The sequence below is a fragment of the Arabidopsis thaliana genome, chromosome 5 (assembly GCF_000001735.4).
Source record: "Arabidopsis thaliana chromosome 5, partial sequence".
In the NCBI taxonomy this organism is placed as follows: domain Eukaryota; kingdom Viridiplantae; phylum Streptophyta; class Magnoliopsida; order Brassicales; family Brassicaceae; genus Arabidopsis; species Arabidopsis thaliana.
Window position 1 is genome coordinate 18,095,305 of NC_003076.8, and position 25,411 is coordinate 18,120,715.

A 25,411-nucleotide genomic window follows, 5' to 3' on the forward strand; every position below is an offset into this window, starting at 1 on the left:
AAATCGGGTAAATGACTACAAAATCTACGTTGATAGAACTTATGAAACTACATTGATCATTTTTCATATTACCAAAATCAAAATCGTATCATTTCTTTCTTTTTTTTAATGTAATGTCAAATTATATTCAAAAGAAAAAATATATACGTTTTTACAACTTGTGCTTCGGTAATTGAAAATAAGATCAAAAACTTTGAGAAATTTCAGAAAAAGTTTGAAACAAAAATCGTATCATTTCACAACACAATTTATTCAATACATTAACATTTCAAACCAAAAACACTAAAAGTCTAGAAGATTATTTTAGTACTTTCTAGCATTCGGCTCGGAAAACAAAAAATGACATTAACAAACAGAGAAAATTAACCATCAAAAAAAATATTTGATTAGATTAGAGAGCTAAAGAATATTCCTTGCACGAACAATAAACTCTTCATTTTTAAATATACTTTTCATCCAAATCTCAACAAAACAAAGAAAGAAGGAAATCTCAATCTTCCAAACACTTCATAGGAACACTCCACGTCGTGTTCTGCACTGGTTCTGACAAAGACAGGTACTTTCTCCAATCATCAAGGACAAGATTCAGATCATGAAGCTTCTTGTCCAAACCAATACAACAATTAGCATGCATTGTGCAAACCAAGTTTATGTCTCTGCTCGTTTGACAAAACCCACCAAAGTAAACTGTATCAAAGAATCTCATTTGGATTCCAATCTCTGAGATAAAAGGCTCATGCTTGATTCTGTTGAACACATCTTGATCATGCAAGTCTGGATAATCTAGACGAGATTTGTGCCAAAATTTGTAAAACTCAATGCTTCGATTGTTTGATCTCACGTATGTGAAACCACCATTGACCCAATTGTCTGAATCATAAGGATTTCCAAAGAATCTGTCACACGCCATTTGGAAGTCTCCATCTGGATATAACCGAGGAAATGGATCTCTAAGCCACATTATATCTGCGTCCTATATTCAAACACACACAATAATTGTCTATATAATCCCTTTAGCTTCGATTGAGAAGAACATTGCAAAATCGTGGAACATATACAACAAAAATGTTGAATTCATCAATCAAACGGAAACCAAAAAAATGACTTATGGTCTAATTAGAAAAAATGTGGGATAAAATAAAGGTGACAACCAATGTCGAATAAAATGGCAGAATTGTAAAATGCAAAGGTGAAATAGCGGAAACTTTTGCTATATGGTGCAAATTCTAATTATAAAAAGTTGAAATATCTATATAATAATAATAATAAATGTGTTTTGGTGGTTTACAAAAACTTTTGATGTGTAATTTTTTTTTATACTTTACATGTTTGCAAGAAAAAACATCTAGCATTTTGGCAAAAACATTTTAAAAGAAAATGCTAAAAATGACACGCATCAATGGCCAAAAAAAAAGACTGCAAAATCATATTCTCCTACCATTTCGAAAGACATTAATTCTGCATTATTTGAAGAAAAATTTTAGAGGGTTAAGAGAATTAAGACAATACCGTGAAGATGAAGTTAAAACCCATCTCAAGTACTTGAGTAAGAAGGTCGATTCTGGCCCACATCATCTTAAGATAATCAGGAGTGTTGTAAACTTTCTCGCCAGAGAAATCAGTTTCTGATGTTTCAATGTGGTAACAGTTAGTATGAAGTTGTGAGCATCGTTCAAACGCCTTGATATCCAAGCAAACCACTACTACATGTTTCAGAAGTTGTTGTGTTCCTTGTCCAATACGAAAACTCTCTAAGAAGAGATCAAACAAAGAGTTTGGTTCTGCCCAAGCTTGATTCAATGTCGTTATAATCACTGTATTGTTCTTCGTTGATGCGTTCTCCAAAATCTCCTTGAAACTCAACTTTGGTTTTGTCTGCAACAACAACAAAATTGGACTCAAAACTACAGATTCAAACCCTAAAATAAGACGAGACAGAGTATGTATAAAGAGTAGAAAACAGAGTATGTATCAGATCTGAATAATGATGAGAGCTAACCGTTTCTGGAGAAATCTCTGATGAGTTGAGGTTTGGTAATAGTGGAGATGGAGAAGCTTGGAGAGAGGTTAGATTGCTGACATTAAGTCGTTGCAGAGGATAAGCTGTTTTGTATAAAACCAGACATGAAGCGGTTAAACCAAGAAACAGTATCAAAATTCTTGTTAGTTCTTTTCGCCCGATTATAAATCCTGAATCCATAAATTTACTGCGAGAAGAAGAAGAAGAAGAGGATGAGGAAGACGAAGAACTCATTATTTTGTTTGGAAGTGTTTTTTCTTCTCTTTAGTCTTCGTTTTTTGTCGGTTCTTATAATAACGTACATGAGCAAGGCAAAAGTCATCATTGGTATTCTTGTAACAGCAATGTGCAATATTAATTTATTTTTTAAAAATGTGCAATGTTTTATTATTATTTTGTTTATGATTTTTTTAATTAAAAAGACTGATTCCAAAAATTAATACAAGTGGTCGAATCGTGCATTGCTATTATATTATGAATCTTAAATAATAGCTGATTTTTTTCAATAATTTTCGAGTGAAATGAAATGATTTTCTTATATTACGTGGATGAAAAATAAAATTTTATATTCAAAACGACACTCTCATATCTTTCAAAAATTGCAAGAATTTTAAAATATATTTTGCAATTAAGAAAAAACTAGAATGTTATTTATTAAACAAAATTAGACTAAAATCATGTATCAAACAATAATATCAGAACAAAATTTCAGATTCATGTCACCAGAAAGTTCATAAAGACGGCTTTATTAGTATAATAGTTATAATTAATTATTAATAGAAGACTATACAATAATTTGACTAGAATCACTAGATCGATTTAGTCCACTACAGTCTAAACGCGTGGGTGTTTCCTATTAGTAGTACTTATTAATAATTTCATAAACAAATGTTTGTGGCTGCCATGATAGACTTTGTTTATTTCTCTCGTTTCTTATTTTTCAAAAGATATATAAGTCAATAAGTTGACAAAAATGTGAATTGAGTTTTTCGGGTAAAGATGTGATTTACTAGTTAATGTACAAAAGAGACCTTAAGCCTAATTTTAAAATTTAAACCATAAAATTAAAAAAAAAATTAAAAAAGGTTTAAACCAAAGTAGAAGAGTTTATTGGATTCTCTCCAATGTAGACAAAAGAAAAAATATGCGACGACCTTTCAACATTACTACATCTGTAAAATTATTGAATTTTTAAGCTTTGTTGTGGCATTTTAGAGGAGATTTGGAATTTAGCGGCTGTCTTTTGTAGTATTGTGGCTATTTCTATTGTATTGTAAGTTTTGATCAAAATCCCTTTAACCAAAGAAAAAAAAATTTGGTCAAAGCTAACCAGGGGGATATGCGAGTAGCTCTACTTCAATATTGTTTCTTTCAACTACATATTGTAAGGAAATCTCAGAGCACCATTACCTTAGCAATAAAATTTAAATTTTGGATTTCGTAACTTTTTATGATAGTAAGAGATTGATATAATGATATGACATGCCTTCAATTGATACATATTTTTGTAATATATAAACAAAAGTAAATATCAAGATAGTAATGAGTGGGGGAAAATGGGAAAATATCTTGGCATTTTGAGTTTCATTTTTTTTGGGAGATATATTGTATTTTTTAATCCGACCTATTGAATTTGAAACACACGCAAATCAATCACTAGACACTAACATAGTCACTTAGTTAAGTGACTAACGTATGTAAAATACTACTTTTGCTTTTTCTTCTTTCAAAACAGCTAATTCTATCAGCATTGCCTTACACCCTTTTTATTTTTGCTCCAAATCTCCTTTCCAAACTCCACGAATTTTCGTAACTGCGAAGATCTTCTATACTGAATTGTCCACGTAAGATGTTCCAGATCAGAGATTGGACAAGAAATTCTCTTGATTTTATTGTATCTTAATTTAAAGATTTTGATATCAGTATTCATATGAGTTAAAAAGTATATATTATTAAATAATATTTAGTGATTTTATATAAAGTAGTGATTTAATTTTAATATATTATATTTTATCCTAAAACAATTTATAGAAAATTGTTTTGACATATTATTTATTAATTTTTAGTTTTTTTTTACTGATAAAGATTTGGATATATGTGGGTACTTTGATAGTTGGACATATATCCAAAACTATGATATGTAAAAGCTATGGATCATCATCTTGATAGTTGAATTTCAGATCCAAATCTGAATATTTCAGGATAACCACATCCAAACACAAGGTGTGCTCTCTTTTTGGAGAGAAAACTTTGTAATAGATATAAAAGAGAAATATATATCAGAAAATAAATGGAAAGACGACTCAATTTTGTTGTCCAAACAGAGAAAATATTTTACCACCAATAATTCATGCCTATTTAAGCTCGATAAGCGATTTGTATATTGCAAGTTTACTCAAATCATTAAATATAAGTTTATAACATTGTTATTAGATATGTGTGTAATATTGGACTTGCAAACGTATTTCTTTAAAACAATTCATGTGTTGATTGATCTTATGTTGTGATTGGGACCTCTATCATGCATATTAATTAAAGAGAAGGAGAAACAATTAATTGCAAGTTCTTATTGATTTGCATAAACAAGAAACAGCAGATGTAAGCTAAAGTAAAGTAAATGAAAATCAAACCAAGGTTATTCAGATTATCTCATTAATTATTAGCATTTCTGAGTATATTGAAATAATTTAATATATAAAATTATTTTATTCGATCATACATATAAAACAAATGATCAAATATTCTTACAACATTATTAATATACAATAATTTCTATTTCTCATATTTTCTATGAAAATGGATACTAATCTTCGAAACAACCATTAGCATCGTTAGTATTGATAGACTTTCCATACACGTTACTGCATTCAACAACTGGTTTATTTCCATCGACCGTAGCAATATCAATTTTATCAAGAACAATGTCTTTGCAATATGTGACTTCGCTGCAATCTATCTTTATAATCTCATTGCGTTGTGACGTTCCACGAATATCTGTGAATGTCACATTACTAATTGCCACTGCTGATTCCTAAACACAAAATATACAAATTTGTTTGCAATCTAGTTATGCTTTTGAAATTTTAATAGAAAGAATACTAAGATGATTTACCTCCACGTCTAGGCGACCCTTATCGACATAATTTTGGTCGATTATAATCGGATTTTTGGATTCTCTGAATGTAAGGTCTTTAAAAAGTATATTTCTTGCGTATCCTTTTCCATTCTTAAAAAAAAACAAAAAAAAATAAATATCACTTGAAGAAAACTATAACAATATTGTGACAAGTTATCTAGTTTTTAATATAGAAAATTGAATTAAAAAATCCTTACCGGCCATGTCTTAATTCTAACTCCATTATCTGTCCTAAAGAAAGTACAATTAGTTACTTGGACATTCTCAACTATAGATTCTTCTCCATCTCTTCCTAGGCTCCCCACACTGTAATTATAGAGATTAAAAAGAACAGATATTGTATATAGAATATCAAAAATTAGTATATGTACAATGGTATTGATCAATCACACACATATATACCTTATTCCATGGCCAGGTCCACAATTCATCCTTGTAATATTGATATTCACACTTCCGTTGTTTATAGCTACACAATCATCTCCTGGAATATTTTTAAGAAAATTAAAACTCAAATAACTATCACACCATTTCATATTACTTTTAATTAATGAATGTGCAAGAGAGATATAGCTATATACCAGTTCCAATAAATGTGTCGTATACATCGACATCACTTGATCCTGATATATTAATCCCATCAGTGTTAGGACTATCCTCGGGTGCTACGAGTTTTATCTTCGTTAGTTGAACTCTTTTGCATTCGCTAATTGATATATGGTTTCTTGGACTGTTGAATGAGGTTATTCCAATTATCTTGAGATCGTTGCATCTTTGAAAATGCAATTGCTATAAGGAAAATGAAAAAAAAAAAGTATTCATCATGAACATTCCAATATAATGATGACGATCAATGGAATAAGATATTTTTGTTTGAGAATTGAGAATAATGTTTTGTGAGAAAACGAGAAACTCACAGTAGGACGTTTAGAAGGTGACATTCTTGGCTGGATATATTGAAAATGAAAAGAGAAAAATATTAGATTCACATTTTGTATATATACAATTAAAAATTTTCTCTCTTTTGTATATACCAAAATTTTTTCTCTCTTTTGTATATACCAAAAATTTTCACCTTCCAAAAAGACGAGCCACGTCCATGAATTGTTCCCGAACCATTGACTGTTAAACCGATTATTTCCTTAAAACTAACCCATCTAAATAACTTACTCTCCGACCAAGCTGCTTTGTTAATAGGTGCAACAATCTTTCCGTCAAACTGCATAAATGAATACATATGTACCCCTTTTATAGTCAGATATTTGATCGCGTAAAATTGTAAATGAATTTATAAAAAATATCGATAAATACCTTAACTTGTACTGAAGGAGATTTACAAGGGCCTTGGAAAGTAAGAGGTTGTAGTAAGAATGTTTGGTTTGAAGGAATAAGGAATGTTTTTGAATTCCCACCACTACCACACATAGCGCTCCATGCTTTCACAAAAGTCTATTATTTTATAATAATAAAAAATCAAACATATTAGAATTCTTAACTTAATAACTAAAATTTTGTTACAACAATTCTGATTACGTTGTAGGAAAATAAATAAAAAAACTACTGAGATGTATGATATCATATAATAATATTTTTGTTCAAAAACTTACAATATTCAGATATTTTTATAGAGTAAAACAAGATAATATTTTCCAACATAATACCTTCGAATCATCGGTAATGCCGTTTCCTTCGGCACCAAATTTAAGCACATCATAGATTTGGCCATTTACAAGAACAGAATGGAGTAAAGTCAACAAGAACACAACACGTAGTATGATTTCCTACAACATACAAAATCAATGTTAGAAAGAAAGAAAACATACGAAATTTTAGCAAAAATTTATCAATTTCATTTTCATATATATATGTACCATTGGGTGCTGATGATCAAATGATCAGATGTAATGTAGTGTATTTTTTTGTATTTTTTTGTCGAAATGTAATGTAGTGTATATGTATGTGATTTTGATCACTTAAATATACACATACAAAATCATAGGTATATGTGTTTTAAACAGGTTCATGGATATAGTTTTAAACTCTACATATTTTGTGCCTAAAATCATTAGTTAATATAATGGATATTATTTTGCATATAAGTGATATTATCTTTCTTATTATATCAGATTTAGAAATGAATCATAGCATCTTATTATATAAATTAATTATTTATATTTAGAGAGAATAGATAAATTGAGATAAACATTAGAACACTAAATATTGAAAAACTGTGTGGGTTACTATTTAGAATTTAAATATCATAAAAAATAAAAACAAGAAGATGGAATATGTAGAATTAATTTTTTTGAGGCTCTTATCCATTAAGATAAAATATATAGAATTAAAATTCAGTTTGTTGTCATGACGTAAATAATTAAATTTTACTGCAAAATGGAATGGATAAGATTAAAATTTGGTTTAAGAATATTTAGATAAAATGAAAAAAGTTTGGATTACTATTAGAATTCAAATATTATAAGAAATTTTTTATTTATTTCTTACGCCCGCCTATTTAAGTGGATTTTATCTAGTCAAATAGATAAAATATAATTAAAAAATATAAGTTAAAAGAGAAATGAAAATTCTTGAGTAAGGGGAAATAAATAAAAACCATTTTGGATCAAAGACAGAATCAAATTTGGATGCATATTGTGATCTCATTGCATTATTAACTTATATTTAACAAATACGAGTAATAATATCATGTGTAACTAAATAGCCAACTACAGTAGAAACTCTATAAATTAATAATGTTGGGACCATGCAATTTTATTAATTTATAGTGATATTAATTTATCCTATAAATTAATATTTATTAATTTATCGTATAAGTTAATAAAAATTAATTTATAGGTATATTTACGTAAATACAATACTATATTTTTTTAAAAATGTTATTAATTTAATTTTCTATATGTTTTGTTGTTTGCATATATACTTATGTTAGATTTTTATTTTTCTTTGACTTTTTAAATTTATTTTTCGGCAAGATATTGTGTCTGTATATCTACGACATTAACGTGAACGTAAACATGAAGCTTAATCCAATTTCTCTTTACCCAAATCTTAGCAATGCTTTCTCAAATAAAAGATTTTACAAAATCAACTATGACGGATCAAATATGCAAATAGTTATGCGAGTACAACAAAGATCATACTAGTTGTATTTTTTTTAAAGTTGTAATTGTAACTTGAACAAAAATTTCATATAAAAATGAGTCTTAAAATATATACTTAAGATCTATGATTATTAATTTATAATATTATTGGGACTATAATTTTACATAGGGATTTCAAAAAAATTATTATCTTATTATCTTATCGATTTTGGTTAATTTTTACATTGGCCCGACTTGGGACCAACAAATTTTATTAATTTATCGTGTTTATTAATTTATCGAGTATTAATTTATAGGGTTTCTACTGTAAATGTTTTTCTGATTATTAGGTAGTGTCATTATTTTTATTAACCACACATATATTAAAGGTAACTCGATAATTGGTTTCCCAATTTGGAGAAGAAGAGTTTACAAAATTAACCTCAGAAAACAATAAACTAGAAAAACTAGCTAAACAATATGCCGTGGAATTACCTAAACGAAAAATATAAATAGAAAAAAAGAAAAACAGTAAATTTGAAATATTTAGACAGTAATTTAAAATAAAATATGATATCATGAATTTATTAATAATGTATCGATGATTATAAAATTGAAAGATTGGTTTGATATACGATAAAAGTTTAGAAATTATTCGAACAACACATCCACGGAAAGAATTGTATATATAAGGGGGTCTGGTCCTTATGCAACTCCCAAATACTCATTCTTCACATGGTTAGCTATCAACAATCGTCTTTCAACAGAGATCGTATTCAAACTTATAGTCATCTTTTCTTCTCATGTCGTTACTCAGCTGCAGTTTGGCATTCTCTCATGGGTTGGTTCTTTGCCAATGTTTACTCTATTGATTGGGCTCTACTAAACAATTCAAACTACTATCGGTACAACTCTTCAGTATACTAATTGGTATGTTTTTCAAGCAACTATATATCATGTCTGGAACAAAAGAAATGGACGAGGTAATGGAGCAGATGTAACCTAAAAGTAATAATTCATACAATTTGATTAAACACAAGAAGAAACAATTCATTGCAAGTTCTTATTGATTTGCATAAATTAGAAACAACTGATGTAAACTAAATGAAAATCAAACCAAGGTTATTCAAATGATCTCATTAATTATTAGCATTTTTGAGTATATCGAATAATCTAATATTTCAAAATTATTTTATTTGATCATGCGTAAAAATAATTTATCATATTCTTACATAACATTATTAGCTATATAAAATTATAACTATTTCTCATATTTTCTATGAAAATGGATACTATGTTTTGAAACAACCATTGGCCTCGTTAGCATTGATAGACTTTCCATATACGTTACTGCATTCAACGATTGGCTTATTTCCATCGACCGTAGCAATATCGATTTTATCAAGAACAATGTCTTTGCAATATGTGACTTTGCTGCAATCTATCTTTATAATCTCATCGAGTTTTGATGTTCCTCGGAGATCTGTAAATGTCACGTTACTGATTGCCACTGCTGATTCCTAAACAAAAAATATATAAATTTGTTTGCAATCTAGTTATTCTTTTATAATTTTAATATTTTTATTTAATAGAAGAAAATATATTAAGATGATTTACCTCCACGTCTAGGCGACCCTTATCAACATAATTTTGGTCGATTATTATCGGATTTTTGGTTTCTCTAAATGTAAGACTCTTAAAAAGTATATTTTTTGCGTATCCCTTTCCATTCTAAACAAAAATAAATAAAAATAAATATCACTTAAATAAACTATATCAATATTGTCACAATAGATCCAGCTTTAGTATTGAAAAACTATTTAAATTTTTTATTACCGGCCATGTCTTAATTCTAGCTCCATTATCCGTCCTAATGAAAGTGCAATTAGTTACTTGGACATTCTCAACTATAGATTCTTCTCCATCTCTTCCTACACTTCCCACACTGTATTTTAATTTTATAGATAAAGAAGAAAATGTAATATATATATATATATAGAATATATAAAATTAGTATATGTACAATGCTATTGATGAATCACACACATATATACCTTATTCCATGACCAGGTCCACAATTCATCCTTGCGATATTGATATTCATACTTCCGCTGTTAATAGCTACACAATCATCTCCTGGAAAGTTTTATAAGAAATTTTAAAATTAAATAATCTTAAAATACCATTTGAGATTACTTTTTAATTAGTGAGTGTGCAAGAGAGATATCTAGCTATATATACCAGTTCCAATAACTGTGTCGTATATATCGACATCACTTGATTCTGAGATATTAATTCCATCAGTGTTAGGACTATCGTGGGGTGCTACGAGTTTTATCTTCGTTATTTTAACTCTTTTGCATTCGCTAATCGATATATGGTTTTTTGGACTGTTGAATGAGGTTATTCCAGTTATCATGAGATCGTTGCATCTTTGAAAATGCAATTGCTGTAAGAAAAATTGAAAGAAAAAAAGAATTCATCATGAACTTTCCAAAATATTGACGACGATCAATGTATATAAATAAATAAAATATTTTCATTTTAGAATTCAGAATGAATTTTAGTGAGAAAAAGATAAACTCACGGTAGGCCGTTTAGAAGCAGGCAGTCCTTGCTGGATATATTGAATATGAAAAAAAGAGGAAATATTAAATTAACACTTTTGTTTATATATAATTAAAAATCATATCTTTTATTGTGTATATAAATTTCTTTCAAGATTGCCAAAAAATAAAATTGTTTCACCTTCCAAAAAGACGAGCCACGTCCATGAATTGTTCCCGAACCATTGACTGTTAAACCGATTATTTCCTTAAAACTAACCCATCTAAATAACTTATAGTCCGACCAAGCTGCTTTATTTATAGGTGCAACAATCTTTCCGTCAAACTGCATAAATGAATACATATACACCTTTATTAATCAGATAATTTGCACATAAAATTGTAAAAAGATTTATAAAAATATCGATAATTACCTTAACTTGTACGGAAGGAGATTTACAAGGGCCTTGGAAAGTAAGAGGTTGTAGTAAAAATGTTTTGTTTGATGGAATAATGAATGTTTTTGAATTCCCACCACTACCACACATAGCGCTCCATGCTTTCACAAAAGCCTATTTATTTTATCAAAAAATCAAATGTATTAGAATTCTTAATAACTCAAATTTTGTGACAAAACGTATGACTACGTTGTAGGAAAATGAAAAACCTAATAATAGTTATGTATACTCAAAGGCTGTATGATATTATATTGGTTTGAATTTTTTTTTGAAAACTTACAAAATTCAGATATTTTCATAATATAAAACAAGATAAAATTTTGCAATATAATACCTTTGAATCATCGGTAATACCATTTCCATCGGCACCAAATTCAAGCACATCATAGATTTGGCCGTTTACAAGAATAGAATGCAGTAAAGTCAACAAGAACACACCACGTAGTATGATTTCCTACAACATACAAAATCAATGTTAGAAAGAAAGAAAACATACTAACTTTTATAAAAAACTTTACTAACTTCTTATCATTGTGTGATGATGATCAGATGTAACTCTTACCATTGTGTGATGATGATCAGATGTAATGTAGTGTATATGTATGTGATGTTGATCACTTAAATATACACATACAAAATCATGGGTATATCTTATTAAAACATGTTCATGGATATAGTTTTAAACTTTACATATTTTATGCCTAAAATCATTAGTTATTATGGATATTATTTCGCATATAAGTGATATAATCTCTCTTTTATATAAGATTTAGAAATAAATAAAATAGAATTTGAAGAAATAGTAAACAAATACAAGTTAAAATAGAAATGAAAATACTTGAATATAAGGGGGTACTAAGTAAAAAACATTTTGGAAAACTCAAAAATAGAATTAAATTTGGATATTGTGATCTCATTGCATTATTAACTTATATTTAACAAATACGAGTAATATTCTGTGTAACTACACAGCCATTGACATTGAAAACTAAAATGCTTTTCTAATTATTTGGTAGTGTGATTTGCAATATATATAGACAGTAACTTGAACTAAAATCTGATATGATGAACTTATTAATATAATGTATTAATCGGTTTGATGTACGATAAAATGTTTTAAATTATCCACTAGTAGGGTTGCATACATGGTACATTCAATATAACCCTTTCAACGACAAGAACAAGCACTAGGTTTCTGATTTTAAGCTCTAAACTATGTGATTTAATTTATTTGTTTGAAAAAAATAAAGTGTGCTAGAATATGGGATCATGATCATTTCCATTCTGAAAATTAACGATGTACATTTTTTTTTAAAAGATAGTGTATATTAATTAGTTTGTTATAGTTTTGACCAAAAAATTAAAATAAAATTATCAGTTAGTTAAATTTAAAATCCAATCTGAAAAAGATATATATGTAACAAAATTTGTTTTTTTAAAAAACACTCTCTGCGTCTGGAAAAAAAAAAAAAGATTAAAAACCAATAAAGAAAGTTTCGGAACTAATTAGGGCTTCCTTTTGCTTACATGAAATATACCGTCGCAAGTCATCTAGCACTCTGCTTCGTAAGTTTCGTCTTATCTGTTCTAGAGAAAAGGTCTTACCATTCCAGAAGAAGTTTATGAAGACAAGATCAGTAAATTGTCCGACGACTTGCTTGTGCAGATTCTATTGCTTGTCTCCACAAAAGATGCAGTGGCCACCACGGTTTTGTCAAAACGCTGGCGTTTCATATGGACAATGATGCCTAGACTTGAGTACAAAGATGATAAGAAAAGCAAACAGAGTATTTGGTTGTTTCTTGACCAGTCACTGCAACTCCACAAGGCACCTGTGCTACACAGCTTGTGTATCAAACTTGGTTCACAATGTCCTGTTGATGTTGAAGTCGGCAAATGGGTTGCAAAGGCCGTTGATCGCTTTGTGCGTAAGCTAAAGTTTAAGCTTCTCTGGTCCGCAGATCCAATCAGCTTACCTAAGAGCCTTTACACATGTGAAACGCTAGTGAAACTGAAAATCTCCGACAAGGTTCTCACAGATTTTCCTTCTTCTCCCGCGTGCCTCCCATCCCTTAAAAAGCTCAACCTAATCAATGTGGTTTATAAAGACGATGCTTCTCTCATTAGGTTCTTATCAAGCTGCTCTGTTATTGAGAAACTACGAGTGGAACGAGAAGGGAATGACAATATCAAGAATTTCAATGTGATAGTGCCTTCTTTACATGACTTAACGTATACTGATTACAATGATATTTATAGTTATGTAGGAAACTCGGTCAGGTTCTTGGTTATAGATACTCCGGCAGTGAAGTACATTCACCTCACTAATTGTTCAAAACAGTATTGCTTGATCAAGAACATGCCTTGTCTTGATCGTGCATATATAAGTGTTCATACGTACGCTGATGACAAGTTGCCAAGATCTCTTTCGTCCGTCTTGTTTCTTGAGTTGGATTTGGCTGATGAAATGGTAGCTTTCTCTATCTCTTGTGATCACATTTTTTGAACCTACTAATTATGTTTTTTTTTTCTATGGCAGCTTTTGCGTTGTAGCGCTATCAACTTCTCTCGACTTACAGAGTTAATAATTTGTCCGGATGAATCAGACTGGTTGGAACCACTCATGCTTTTACTTGGAAAATCTCCAAAGCTAAAAAAACTTTCGGTTGATTATGTAGGTATCTTCCTCCTCTTTTAGTAACAACTAATTAAAATCGCTTCATATACATCCCTTGTTTGTTTCCAGGGACCAACCGAAAACCCCGAGGATCTCCCACTTTCATGGAACGAACCGAGTTCAGTTCCTGGTTGCTTGTCTTCTCATCTCGAGATCTTTGAATGGGTGGAAAAATATGGAGGAAGAGTAGAAGAGTTAGGATTCGTCACGTACATCCTAGCTAACTCGAAGTGTTTAAAAAGAGCAACAATCTCCCTAAGGTCTGCATTCAACCTTGAACAGAAACAAAAGGTGATGAAGGAATTGGATTCAATTCCTAGAGTTTCCAAGTCATCTCAGCTTCTTCTCAAATGAAAAATTGTATTGTTTCTCTTTGGTATTACCATTTTGCCACATACATCAAGTCTCTACATTTGAGTTTATATACTTACTGCAACTTACTACTCTTGAAAGTGATTTGAGATGTCTCATATATATGCACACATCAAATTTCACATGATGATTCAGGAATAGGCGTACATAAGTTTCCAACAAAGGCTCTTCAGATGCCTAATACTAAGTAATACTACATGATAAAGAGGATGTGCTGGCTCCTGCAATAAAAGACAAGGATGTTCCAATATGATTGTTCTGATCAATTATTACCTTCACCTCTTTCCATTCACCTTTCAAAGTAGCTTGATACAGAGGAATACAAAGATTCAGGTCTTTCTCTCTTTCAGGGGTTTAAACTTGACCCGGTAGTGATGTGCTCGCTCCTGCAATATCCACTCTGAGTCTCTCACAGCTTCTTGAGATTTATTCCAGCTGTCCAGATTGTTCTTCGTTGTAGATTGAGTTAAAGCACCTGATCCTGAGCTATAGAGAAAAGATGGGAAGTTTAAGACTCACTGGTTACCTTCAAGGACTGTCTCTGGTGTGGCATAGGCATAGTCTGCTTCGCTTCTGATCTTGCGAAAGGGATCTATATCCTCCATTGTTGCTAAATAAACGATAAAGTCAACCAAGAGGGGAAAAAAAGCTTGAGAGAGTGCTCGTTACAAATTGTGATATACAATTCAATATGCAAGACACAAAAGTTCTGTTGCAAAAAACCAGAAAACATGTAACCCACAATGCTTGAATCTCCAATGCAATTGCTCCTTAGAACAAGTTAGCTCTCATGCGCACAATACAAGACTAATATGACAAGTAATACTGTAACGGAACCAAACAATTGTCTAATAAACAAATTTATTTCATTAATCTTCCAATTTTGGGAAGAAAAAAACAACACTATGAAATTACAAAGGAACAGAACATCTGCAATATAAGTCTATCCCCCAAATTAATTCAGATTATGCAAAAGCTAATACAAACACTATAGAAAATTACAAACATTACAACTTACAATGACAAACCGCAAAAACCGTTTCTTCTTCATCATCATCATCCAATCCATTTAACGATTAAATATCAAAGTTCTCCATCTGAATACTGCTCTTTAACGGCACATAGTCACCAAGATATCCACCAAGATGATCGTGCAACGCAGATTTATCAATCGGCTGATGATGAAAACTCTTACAAACATAGTAAAACACACTCTGCACAAGCAGCCCAACTAGATTCACAATCACTAGAATCCCAACCAAGAAACCACCAACAACAATCTTCGTAAACAACCCGAAATCATCACCTCCATGAACCACAACACCACCGAAAACACCAGCAGTGATTCCACAAAGAGCAAGATACATAAAAACCATCGAACACGCCATATTAGTTCTTCCATTAAGCAACTCGTAACTCTTCTTCATCGCGGCGATACCGTAAATCGGTTCAAGAACAGAGACTACACTAGCTAAATGCCACCAAGCAGTCATGTAAACATGAACACCCAAAAACAGAACGAAAATCACAACCATCGAGAAGACAGCGAGAATCACGCTTTGTAAATCGATAGCTACGATCAAAACAACGAGAAACAACAAGAAGACAGAGTTGTACACAAGCATCATTAAAGAAACCCAAAGGAAGGTAATGAACAAACGCTTCAAAACCAGAGGAATCGCTGACATTGTTGAAGAGAAAGAAACTGGCTTTCCCGTGTAAAGCGAAGCGACGGTGAAGACGACGGCGGCTGTTGAGAGAAGAGAGAAGGCGAAGAGGAAGATGACGTAGATGAATTGATAAATGAGAAGAAGGGTCCATTCGTGATTGGTTTTAGATTGATCTGAAGGAGGAGTTGCATCTAGCTGAGCTAAGATTGGTTGGGTAAAGAGGGAATGAGCGAGGATTGCGAAGGAGAGAGGGAAAATTAGGGTTAGGGTTATGAGGTAGAAGGTTTTTGGGGAAAATTTGGGGATTGTTGTGGATTCACGTAATATGCCTTGAATGTTGAGAAATTGAAGCTCTTCTGCAGCGAGATCCATGGCTGAGATTAGGGTTTGTAGAGAGATTGGAGAAGAATGTTAAAGGGGGTGACTTTTTTTGAAGATCGGATGGATTTTTTTTTTCTCAGAGATCTCAACAGGGAGAGAAAAAAGACAAGGAAGACGGTCACTTCATGGTTAAAAAAGTTTGTTGGAAAATGAACTAAAAATTCTAAATTTAGCATCAAAGACACGACGAGAAAGAAAAGAGACAGGGTCAAAGATTTTGTTTTTTTTTTTAAAAAGAAATATAGTTCACTAATTAAATCATGGTTAATTACCTTCTTATTTGCTAAGAAAATTTGAGACAGTTAACTAAAACTCACTTTTCTTCGTAAGCATTGTAGGAATTCGGTACTATTCAAAAAGAGGGAAAATTCCAAAACAAAAACACAATTATTTATTAATTAGACGTTTAATATGTAATACTTTATGGTTAGAAGAAAAATATGCATATTAATAAAAATTGTGCAATTTTATCTTCAAAAAACTAATTGATGTTATTTTCATATCAATAATTTTACAACAAAATTTTAATTTTAATTTTACTCTTACTAGTTCAATTAATCATTAATATTTAAGTGATGCAACATTAATTTTATTTTATTTTTAAATTTACTGTTTATTAATATTTTGTTTCTGTATTCATCCCAAAAGATTTTGTTTTTCTAAAATAGATTATTTTATTTTTAAAATTCAAGAGAAAACAAATTAACCATTTTTATGAATAGATAAATTTTGAGAAATACAATGACTTTGGGATTGAGATTTTGTCGAAAATACTTTTATTGGTGAAGAATTTAAATTCAAATAGAGAGTTTCTCACGACGAAGAAGAAGTTCATATCGATGTTCGTTGATATCATATCCATCACAACGAAAAAAAATCGTGAACGGCTATCGAATTCGATGTTGGAAAAAGAGGGCAAAAGGAGATTGTTTAACGGCGATTCACATAGCGATTAATCGAGAAAATCTAGAATCAAAAATTGAATCCTAAGAGAAAACGTCTCTTTCATTTTCTCCTAATTTTTTATGTTGAATTTTAAAATAAATGAATATATAATAGTAAATGAAATTTTAAAATTAATGTACATAAAATTAATTTCTTTATCCAAAAGTGTAAAATTAATGCCACGTCATCTTAAAAACTAATAATTAATTGAGATAGTACGTGCATAATTATCATATTTTTTTATGATATCGTTATTATGAAAATAACCACATTTAAATGTTTAAATATTAAACTACACAGTTTATTAATCTTTTTCATCCAACCAAAAACTATTAGATATTAAACGTCCAAATAAAAAATGAGATTTTTTCCTTTCAAAATATGTTTACAAAATTGGGCTTTTTTTCTTTTGAATTTTGATTTTATACTTCTCAACCTAGCAAAAATTCGATGTCGGTTATAAAAATAAATCTCTATCAAAAATTTGTTACGTAGAGGAATACGACTAAAGGAAGAGAAGAAAATAGGGCTATATTAATTTATATACCCAGAAAACATAAAAATAAAAAATAAACTTATAATTTTTTTTATAATTAGTTCTCTTTCCACAACTTCTATAAGTTGGACTAAAATACCCTTTCGCTCATAATAAACTAATTAACAACATAAGAAAATTGTTACCGACATCTTTTATATGATTCAGATGATATTGTTTATCAAATATATAAGTAAGAATATATTATGAATTAACTGATAACTGTTATGTTAACAAGATAACAAAATATATAGCAATAAGTTTATAACTATATTGTGTTAAACCATATTGTATCGCGATAAGTTTATAAATATATTATGTTAAATTATCTTGTACCAATAATTTTTTGTTGTTCATTATGTTTTGTTATTTGTTAATTATTTTAATATGATGTAATTATATTGATTTGATATGATATACATATTATTTTGATATAAAATTTAATACTTATCCATTAAAATAACGTGTGCATAATCAAAATCCGGATTATTATGATTAAATCCTCTTATTATTAAAAGAGAAGTACAAATTGAATTTTTGTCTAATTTGACCTCAATTTTGATTTCAATTTTGGATTTTCTTCTTTGCTATTCAAAATCATTAAGGGTAATTTGGTCTTAACAATCTATTAAACTTTATATGATCCGATTCAATCTAAACCGTTCAATAAAATTAATTCCCTTCAATCTAAACCGTTCAACAAAAATAAGTAAATAACAAAAAAAAATCCCAATTATTATTTAGTTATGTTTGTTTTAAAAATTTTTATTTATAAGTTTAAGATATCAAATTTATTCAAATATTTAGTATAAAAACCAAATAAACCGATTGTCCGCGGTAAACCGCGGGTTAAATCCTAGTAGATAGTTAAAATGTATAGCAAAATAGAATGCGTAAGATTAAAATTTTAGTTTTTAGAAATTTACTAAACAAAATACAGAAAAGGTGTGTTGACAACTATTTAAAATTTAAATATAATCAATAAGATATAGTTAAAGTTATTAAGTGTATAGCAAAATAAAAATTGTAAGAATAAAATTGGATTTAAAATTTTTTTAGTAAATTAAATATTTTAAAAATAGGGATTATCATTTACTGTTTAGAATTCAAATATCATCGATAAAAATTTATACTATTGTTTTATAAATCCGCTTATCTAGACGGGCCTAACCTAGTAAATATATAATACACATCTTATCATTCGGTCAAAATATTATGAAAACATCATTAAAATTTGATGATTACATTCCATAAGTAATTTGTTAAAGCATTATGCATTTTCCTGTTCTATGGACATTAATTTGAACCATACGACTCCATCTAATTCACTTGTTCTCGGCAGCTAGCATTCGAATCCTGACTTTTCAAATACAAATTATCGGTCAAGATGGGTGTGCGTTACGTTCATTTACAAATCACTAAAAATGAGTGGTGAATAATCATTTGGACAATACGGATACATTCATCGAAGTTGACTCCATTATCCTACCGTCGTCTCCTAACAATCGAAGCACAACTTTGCAATGGCAGCATCTTCCGAAATACTCCCGGAGTCGTGGCAAGTGTTCATCAATTTCCGAGGAGCAGATTTGCGCAACGGTTTCATCAGCCATCTGGCGGGAGCTTTGACCTCAGCTGGAATCACATACTACATCGACACGGAAGAAGTCCCGAGCGAAGATCTCACTGTCCTTTTCAAGAGGATAGAGGAATCGGAAATCGCACTGTCCATCTTCTCGAGCAATTATGCTGAGTCAAAATGGTGTTTGGACGAGCTCGTGAAGATCATGGAACAAGTAAAGAAAGGAAAGCTCAGAATCATGCCCGTCTTCTTCAACGTGAAGCCAGAGGAGGTGAGAGAGCAGAACGGAGAGTTCGGACTTAAGCTTTACGGAGAAGGTAAAAGCAAACGACCCAACATACCTAATTGGGAGAACGCTTTGCGGTCTGTCCCAAGCAAGATAGGCTTGAATTTGGCGAATTTTAGGTAGATAAATTGTTCTTATTTTGACCCGTTTCTTATCGTAGTGAATTTCATTGATTTCTTTTTTTCCTCATTTTCGTGTTTGCAGAAACGAGAAGGAACTCCTTGACAAGATCATTGACTCCATCAAAAAAGTACTTGCCCGAATTACACGAGCAAGCAGAGTAGCAGAATCTCTAAACGGGATCTCAAAAGACTCAGAGGCAAAGAATGTAGACACATTTTCGCCAAACTCCAGTGATTTTCCATCTACTTCCATTGACGACGACCTCAGTATCAACTCGCCTCAGTACCAAGCCACAATTCCCCCCGCAAGCAGGGAAGGTGAACGTCTCAACACGATCTCTACTGTAAGTTCAACTGGTAGTATTGAACATCCTCCACCCAACTACGGAATAGAACCACGCCTTAAGGAGATGGAAGAAAAGTTAGATTTTGATAGCCTCGAAACTAAAACTGTTGGAATTGTTGGGATGCCTGGGATTGGTAAAACCACTCTTGCAGAAACGTTGTATAGAAAGTGGGAACACAAGTTTGAGAGGAGTATGTTTTTCCCAGATGCCAGTAAGATGGCGAATGAACACGGAATGTGTTGGCTGCAGAAGAGATTATTGGAAGAGCTGTTGAAGGATACTAATCTCAACATAGGATATACAACGAATGAACATGAGTTTTGTAAGGATGTTCTTCTCCTAAAGAAAGTTTTTCTTGTCATAGATAATGTTAGTAGCGAGGAACAGATCGAAACTCTTTTTGGTAAATGGAATTGGATTAAAAATGGAAGCAAGATTGTTATTACGTCAAGTGATGAGTCAATGCTCAAGGGTTTCGTTAAAGATACTTATGTAGTCCCAAGTTTGAACAGCAGAGACAGTCTACTGTGGTTTACTAATCATGCATTTGGTTTGGATGATGCCCAGGGAAACTTGGTAAAGTTGTCCAAACACTTTCTGAATTATGCCAAAGGCAACCCACTAGCCCTCGGAGCTTTTGGTGTAGAACTTTGTGGGAAAGACAAGGCTGATTGGGAAAAGAGAATAAAAACATTGACACTAATTTCCAATAAGATGATCCAAGATGTCTTGAGAAGAAGGTATGATGAACTCACAGAGAGGCAGAAAGATATTTTTCTTGACGTCGCATGTTTCTTCAAATCAGAGAATGAAAGTTATGTACGACACGTGGTGAATTCATGTGATTCTGAGTCTACTAAGAGTTGGGATGAAATAACAGATCTCAAAGGAAAGTTTCTTGTCAATATTTCTGGTGGTCGAGTTGAGATGCATGATATACTATGCACATTCGCCAAGGAACTTGCTTCACAAGCATTGACTGAAGATACAAGGGTTCATCTCAGGCTGTGGAACTATCAAGATATCATGTGGTTTCTCAACAATGAATTGGTGAGATTATTTGAACATATTAGAACCTCTAACGTGTGTTAGTTGTATTATATTTTCATTTTTCAATTGCTAACTATTTTGTTTCTGCGGTTTGCTTACGTTTTATCATTAATTATTGGTTGTAGGAAATGGAAAATGTCAGAGGTATTTTCTTAGACATGTCTAAAGTTCCGGAGGAAATGACATTTGATGGTAACATCTTTAGCAATATGTGCAATCTTCGATATCTCAAAATATACAGTTCTGTTTGCCATAAGGAAGGCGAAGGTATCTTCAAATTTGACACAGTTAGGGAAATTCAGTTACCATTAGACAAGGTACGCTATCTCCACTGGATGAAATATCCATGGGAGAAACTTCCATCAGACTTCAACCCGGAGAATCTCGTTGATCTTGAACTGCCTTATAGCTCCATTAAGAAAGTTTGGGAGGGTGTTAAGGTGTGTCTCACTGTACGATCCACAATTCTTATATGAAGCATTCATCAAATTCAGTGTTAAATTCTTTGTCTTCTTCTTCTTTACAGGATACCCCGATACTAAAGTGGGCCAATCTAAGCTATTCAAGTAAGTTGACTAACCTTTTAGGGTTGTCAAATGCTAAAAATCTTGAAAGATTGAATCTTGAAGGTTGCACAAGTTTGCTTAAACTGCCCCAAGAGATGGAGAACATGAAAAGTCTTGTCTTCCTGAACATGAGACGTTGCACTAGTCTCACATGTCTTCAAAGTATTAAAGTGAGCTCTCTGAAAATTCTCATACTCAGTGACTGCTCAAAACTTGAGGAATTTGAGGTGATTTCGGAAAATCTGGAAGAATTATATTTAGATGGAACTGCAATAAAGGGACTTCCTCCAGCGGCCGGGGATCTGACGAGACTTGTCGTCTTAAATATGGAAGGCTGTACAGAACTGGAGAGTCTTCCCAAACGTCTTGGAAAACAGAAAGCTCTTCAAGAACTGGTACTCTCTGGATGTTCAAAGCTCGAGAGCGTTCCAACGGACGTAAAAGACATGAAACATCTACGGCTCTTATTGCTTGACGGCACAAGAATCAGAAAGATCCCGAAGATAAAGTCGCTAAAGTGTTTGTGCTTAAGTAGAAATATTGCAATGGTCAATCTACAAGATAATCTCAAAGATTTCTCTAATCTGAAATGTCTTGTCATGAAGAACTGCGAGAATCTCAGATATCTTCCTTCGCTTCCAAAATGTCTTGAGTACCTAAACGTATATGGTTGTGAAAGACTAGAATCAGTTGAGAATCCACTGGTTGCTGATAGGTTAACGTTATTCCTTGATAGATCTGAGGAATTACGTTCCACTTTCTTGTTCACTAATTGCCACAATCTGTTTCAAGATGCAAAGGACTCAATCTCAACCTACGCGAAATGGAAATGCCACCGACTTGCAGTTGAATGCTACGAACAGGTCTCTCTCTCTCTCTCTCTCTCTCTCTCTCTCTCTCTCTCTCTCTCTCTCTCTCTCTCTCTCTCTCTCTCTCTCTCTCTCTCTCTCTCTCTATATATATATACATATTTTTGTTCATTGCTGTTGTTTTGTAGGACATAGTTTCTGGAGCTTTTTTCAACACTTGCTATCCTGGATATATAGTCCCTTCGTGGTTCGATCACCAAGCAGTTGGATCAGTCTTAGAGCCAAGGCTGGAACCACATTGGTATAACACTATGCTTTCTGGGATAGCTCTATGTGCAGTTGTATCATTCCATGAGAACCAAGATCCGATCATCGGCAGTTTCTCAGTAAAATGCACATTGCAATTTGAAAACGAAGATGGGTCTCTTCGCTTTGATTGTGATATCGGATGTTTGAACGAACCAGGAATGATTGAGGCAGACCATGTTTTTATCGGCTATGTCACTTGCTCACGTTTGAAAGATCACCACTCTATACCTATTCATCACCCTACAACTGTAAAAATGCAGTTCCACTTGACTGATGCTTGTAAAAGTAAAGTGGTGGATTGTGGGTTCCGTTTGATGTACACCCAGAGCCGTGGCTGTTTGTTAGAGGAAGAAGTCAACGCCAACTTCACTAAATTATACTTGGGTTTATTGTAAAAGTAGGCAGTTTTTAGAAAATTATTTGAGAACTAGACAGTTTTTTTGGAAATATGCTGAGAGAGTACTTTTTATTGGGCTTGTCTAATAGGATTCATGTGAGATAGAAAAAAGTAGCAAAAATCCAAAAGAGGTGTCAAATACAATAGTAGCCTTGTGTTTTAAAAACACACATTCCGGCTGGGTTCGACGAAACAAATTGGATTGGGTTTTAAAACTCATTTTAGGCCCGTTAACTCCAATTCGTATTAAGTGAGCCCAAATATTTGAGCCCGATAGTTTCATTACGTTTTTTATCCAAATAACTTCTGAGCCCGTGTTTATTCTGAGATTGAGTTACTTTACTCTTCTTGGTTTTTCACGAACCCTAGCCACAGTCGGTGTACAACAAATCGAGGGTGAACGAGTTCGAGAAGAGAGACGTTTGAGAGAAACCCAGTACACCAAATGGGTACACTATAATAGTACACCAAGTGAGAACACTAGAACAGTACACCACTAGTACACTAGACTAGTACACTAGCCAAGATAGAATATAATAGTAGACTAGAATAGTACACCAAATGGGTACACCAATTAGTAACCAAGTGAATTAAAAACAGTACACCACTTTGGTGCACTAGACTAGTCTACTATTATACTAAAAACATTTAGGAAATGCAATGGAATTAAAAACTATACCCTAAAACTATACACTAAAAGACATTATTGAAATGTAGTGAAATTCAAAACTATACACTAAAAGTCAAAGAGAGAAGACTAAACCCAAGGAAAACCATATATCATATGGAATGAAGTTTAAAACTATACCCTAAAGCCTTAGATTACTAGAATTTAGAATTCCAAGTAAATAAATAAAGGGTTAATTTACTGAATGACCAAATTTGACATCCTTATTAAGAGAATGACCTTCTCCCAGAAAAGTTGGGTATATAACGTTTTTTTACCATGCGAAATATCCGATATAGCCTCTACGGATGGGCGGCAAAACCATATTCCCGACAGCAGACTTGTAGATGTAGGGGAGCTAGAGATTGTAGGGCAATGATTACAACGTATCAAAAAAAAAAAGCATGCATTACTTATGCAGTTACTACTAAATAAAGCATGAACTATTTATGAGTGTAGATCTCAATTTAGAGCTTTCATTACTACAACTTTCTAAGTTTGTACTGAACGTTTCATAAAATACATGCAATTTACAACTGCAGCAGCATGTACTATGAAAGGATTTATTTCATTTTTTTTTTAAAAAAATAATCATTAAAAAACAAAAAAATTAGTATTGAAATGGAGTATATACCACGATATTGGGCTGGTAACTTTTTCGGGTGAGTATTGTACTGGATTGATTATTCAACAAGGTGAATGGGCTTTTACCTTGAATCTATGACCAGCAGAAGTACTACGATTTGGTAAACAGCACAAGTACTACGGAAACAACATGTGATGTTTTAAAATCACAATAATCATATCGGAGCAACTTGGAAAGAAAACATAAGAGAAAATTATTAGAAAAATTCCCGGATGTGACAATAAAAAGCGCGAGCAAAGAGAGATGGAGATACGTATCAGACGCATTTAATGCGGCGTCAGAGGATATACAGCTTCCAACGTAATATATTGTTGTATGTGTAAACCCTTTTCTTTAGTGTAGCACTTTTTAACACAAGGTTTGTGTGCTTATGCTATACGCTACAAAATGGCAGGTCGATAAGTTGACACGTTGGTCAATGACGTCAAGATTACGAATAGGCAAGTGGGGGCAGAAGATATACTGAATCTATACCTCGGTTCACGGAAATGTGTAAAGCAAAGACTAAGTAAATCACATGGTTATTTTGACGATAACATGCAATACAAATAAAGAACACTTAACACTTCGATTTGACATTGGTTAATTGTGTAAAGCAAGGTTTGTGTGCTTATGCTATACGCTACAGAATGGCAGGTCGTTAAGTTGACACGTTGGTCAATGACGTCAAGATTACGAATAGGCAAGTGGGGGCAGAAGATATACTACCTCGGTTCACGAAAATGTGTAAAGCAAAGACTAAGTAAATCACCTGGTTATTTTGACGATAACATGCAATACAAATAAAGAACA

At 31.9% G+C, this 25,411-nt stretch overlaps 6 protein-coding genes and 1 long non-coding RNA gene across 9 annotated transcripts; 3 read left to right on the plus strand and 4 right to left on the minus strand.

Moving 5' to 3' along the window:
* Positions 1-309: 309 nt before the first annotated feature.
* On the minus strand, positions 310-2,307 carry AT5G44820 (Nucleotide-diphospho-sugar transferase family protein). Its single transcript, NM_123850.3, has 3 exons — positions 2,000-2,307; positions 1,510-1,875; positions 310-973 (listed from the first exon to the last, which is right to left on the minus strand). Exons 1-3 carry the CDS (start codon positions 2,252-2,254, stop codon positions 491-493), a joined length of 1,104 nt encoding a protein of 367 aa, NP_199295.2. The 5' UTR covers positions 2,255-2,307; the 3' UTR covers positions 310-490.
* Positions 2,308-4,775: 2,468 nt separating this feature from the next.
* Positions 4,776-6,581, minus strand: AT5G44830 (Pectin lyase-like superfamily protein; the record flags this gene model as incomplete). The annotated part of the gene is made up of 7 exons (NM_123851.2): positions 4,776-5,051; positions 5,133-5,246; positions 5,354-5,462; positions 5,559-5,640; positions 5,738-5,945; positions 6,232-6,375; positions 6,468-6,581. The coding sequence occupies 7 exons, from the start codon at positions 6,579-6,581 to the stop codon at positions 4,824-4,826; spliced, it is 999 nt and encodes a 332-aa protein (NP_199296.1). The 3' UTR covers positions 4,776-4,823.
* A 2,883-nt stretch (positions 6,582-9,464) lies between these two features.
* Positions 9,465-11,836, minus strand: AT5G44840 (Pectin lyase-like superfamily protein). Its single transcript, NM_001344574.1, has 10 exons — positions 11,821-11,836; positions 11,593-11,712; positions 11,235-11,372; positions 11,003-11,146; positions 10,842-10,871; positions 10,496-10,703; positions 10,309-10,390; positions 10,091-10,199; positions 9,872-9,985; positions 9,465-9,774 (listed from the first exon to the last, which is right to left on the minus strand). Exons 1-10 carry the CDS (start codon positions 11,821-11,823, stop codon positions 9,547-9,549), a joined length of 1,176 nt encoding a protein of 391 aa, NP_001318741.1. The 5' UTR covers positions 11,824-11,836; the 3' UTR covers positions 9,465-9,546.
* A 1,163-nt stretch (positions 11,837-12,999) lies between these two features.
* AT5G44850 (Protein with RNI-like/FBD-like domain) lies at positions 13,000-14,289 on the plus strand (the record flags this gene model as incomplete). The annotated part of the gene is made up of 4 exons (NM_123853.1): positions 13,000-13,385; positions 13,539-13,728; positions 13,798-13,932; positions 14,005-14,289. The coding sequence occupies 4 exons, from the start codon at positions 13,000-13,002 to the stop codon at positions 14,287-14,289; spliced, it is 996 nt and encodes a 331-aa protein (NP_199298.1).
* A 386-nt stretch (positions 14,290-14,675) lies between these two features.
* On the plus strand, positions 14,676-14,877 carry AT5G06635. The gene has a single exon (NR_142934.1). It is a non-coding gene; the product is annotated as an other RNA (long non-coding RNA).
* On the minus strand, positions 14,714-16,509 carry AT5G44860 (polyadenylate-binding protein 1-B-binding protein). Of its 2 annotated transcripts, NM_001344575.1 has the most exons (2): positions 15,326-16,508; positions 14,714-14,917 (listed from the first exon to the last, which is right to left on the minus strand). In NM_001344575.1, exon 1 carries the CDS (start codon positions 16,347-16,349, stop codon positions 15,384-15,386), a length of 966 nt encoding a protein of 321 aa, NP_001330364.1. In that variant the 5' UTR covers positions 16,350-16,508; the 3' UTR covers positions 14,714-14,917; positions 15,326-15,383. The 2 variants fall into 2 exon arrangements, with proteins under 2 accessions (NP_001330364.1, NP_199299.1); NM_123854.4 differs by lacking the exon at positions 14,714-14,917 and having other exon boundaries at positions 15,102-16,509.
* Positions 16,510-19,156: 2,647 nt separating this feature from the next.
* On the plus strand, positions 19,157-23,702 carry LAZ5 (Disease resistance protein (TIR-NBS-LRR class) family). Of its 2 annotated transcripts, none has more exons than NM_123855.2 (5): positions 19,157-19,825; positions 19,911-21,225; positions 21,351-21,665; positions 21,752-22,654; positions 22,789-23,702. In NM_123855.2, the coding sequence occupies exons 1-5, from the start codon at positions 19,362-19,364 to the stop codon at positions 23,302-23,304; spliced, it is 3,513 nt and encodes a 1,170-aa protein (NP_199300.1). In that variant the 5' UTR covers positions 19,157-19,361; the 3' UTR covers positions 23,305-23,702. The 2 variants fall into 2 exon arrangements, with proteins under 2 accessions (NP_199300.1, NP_001331726.1); NM_001344576.1 differs by having other exon boundaries at positions 19,157-19,737.
* The last annotated feature ends 1,709 nt before the right edge of the window (positions 23,703-25,411 follow it).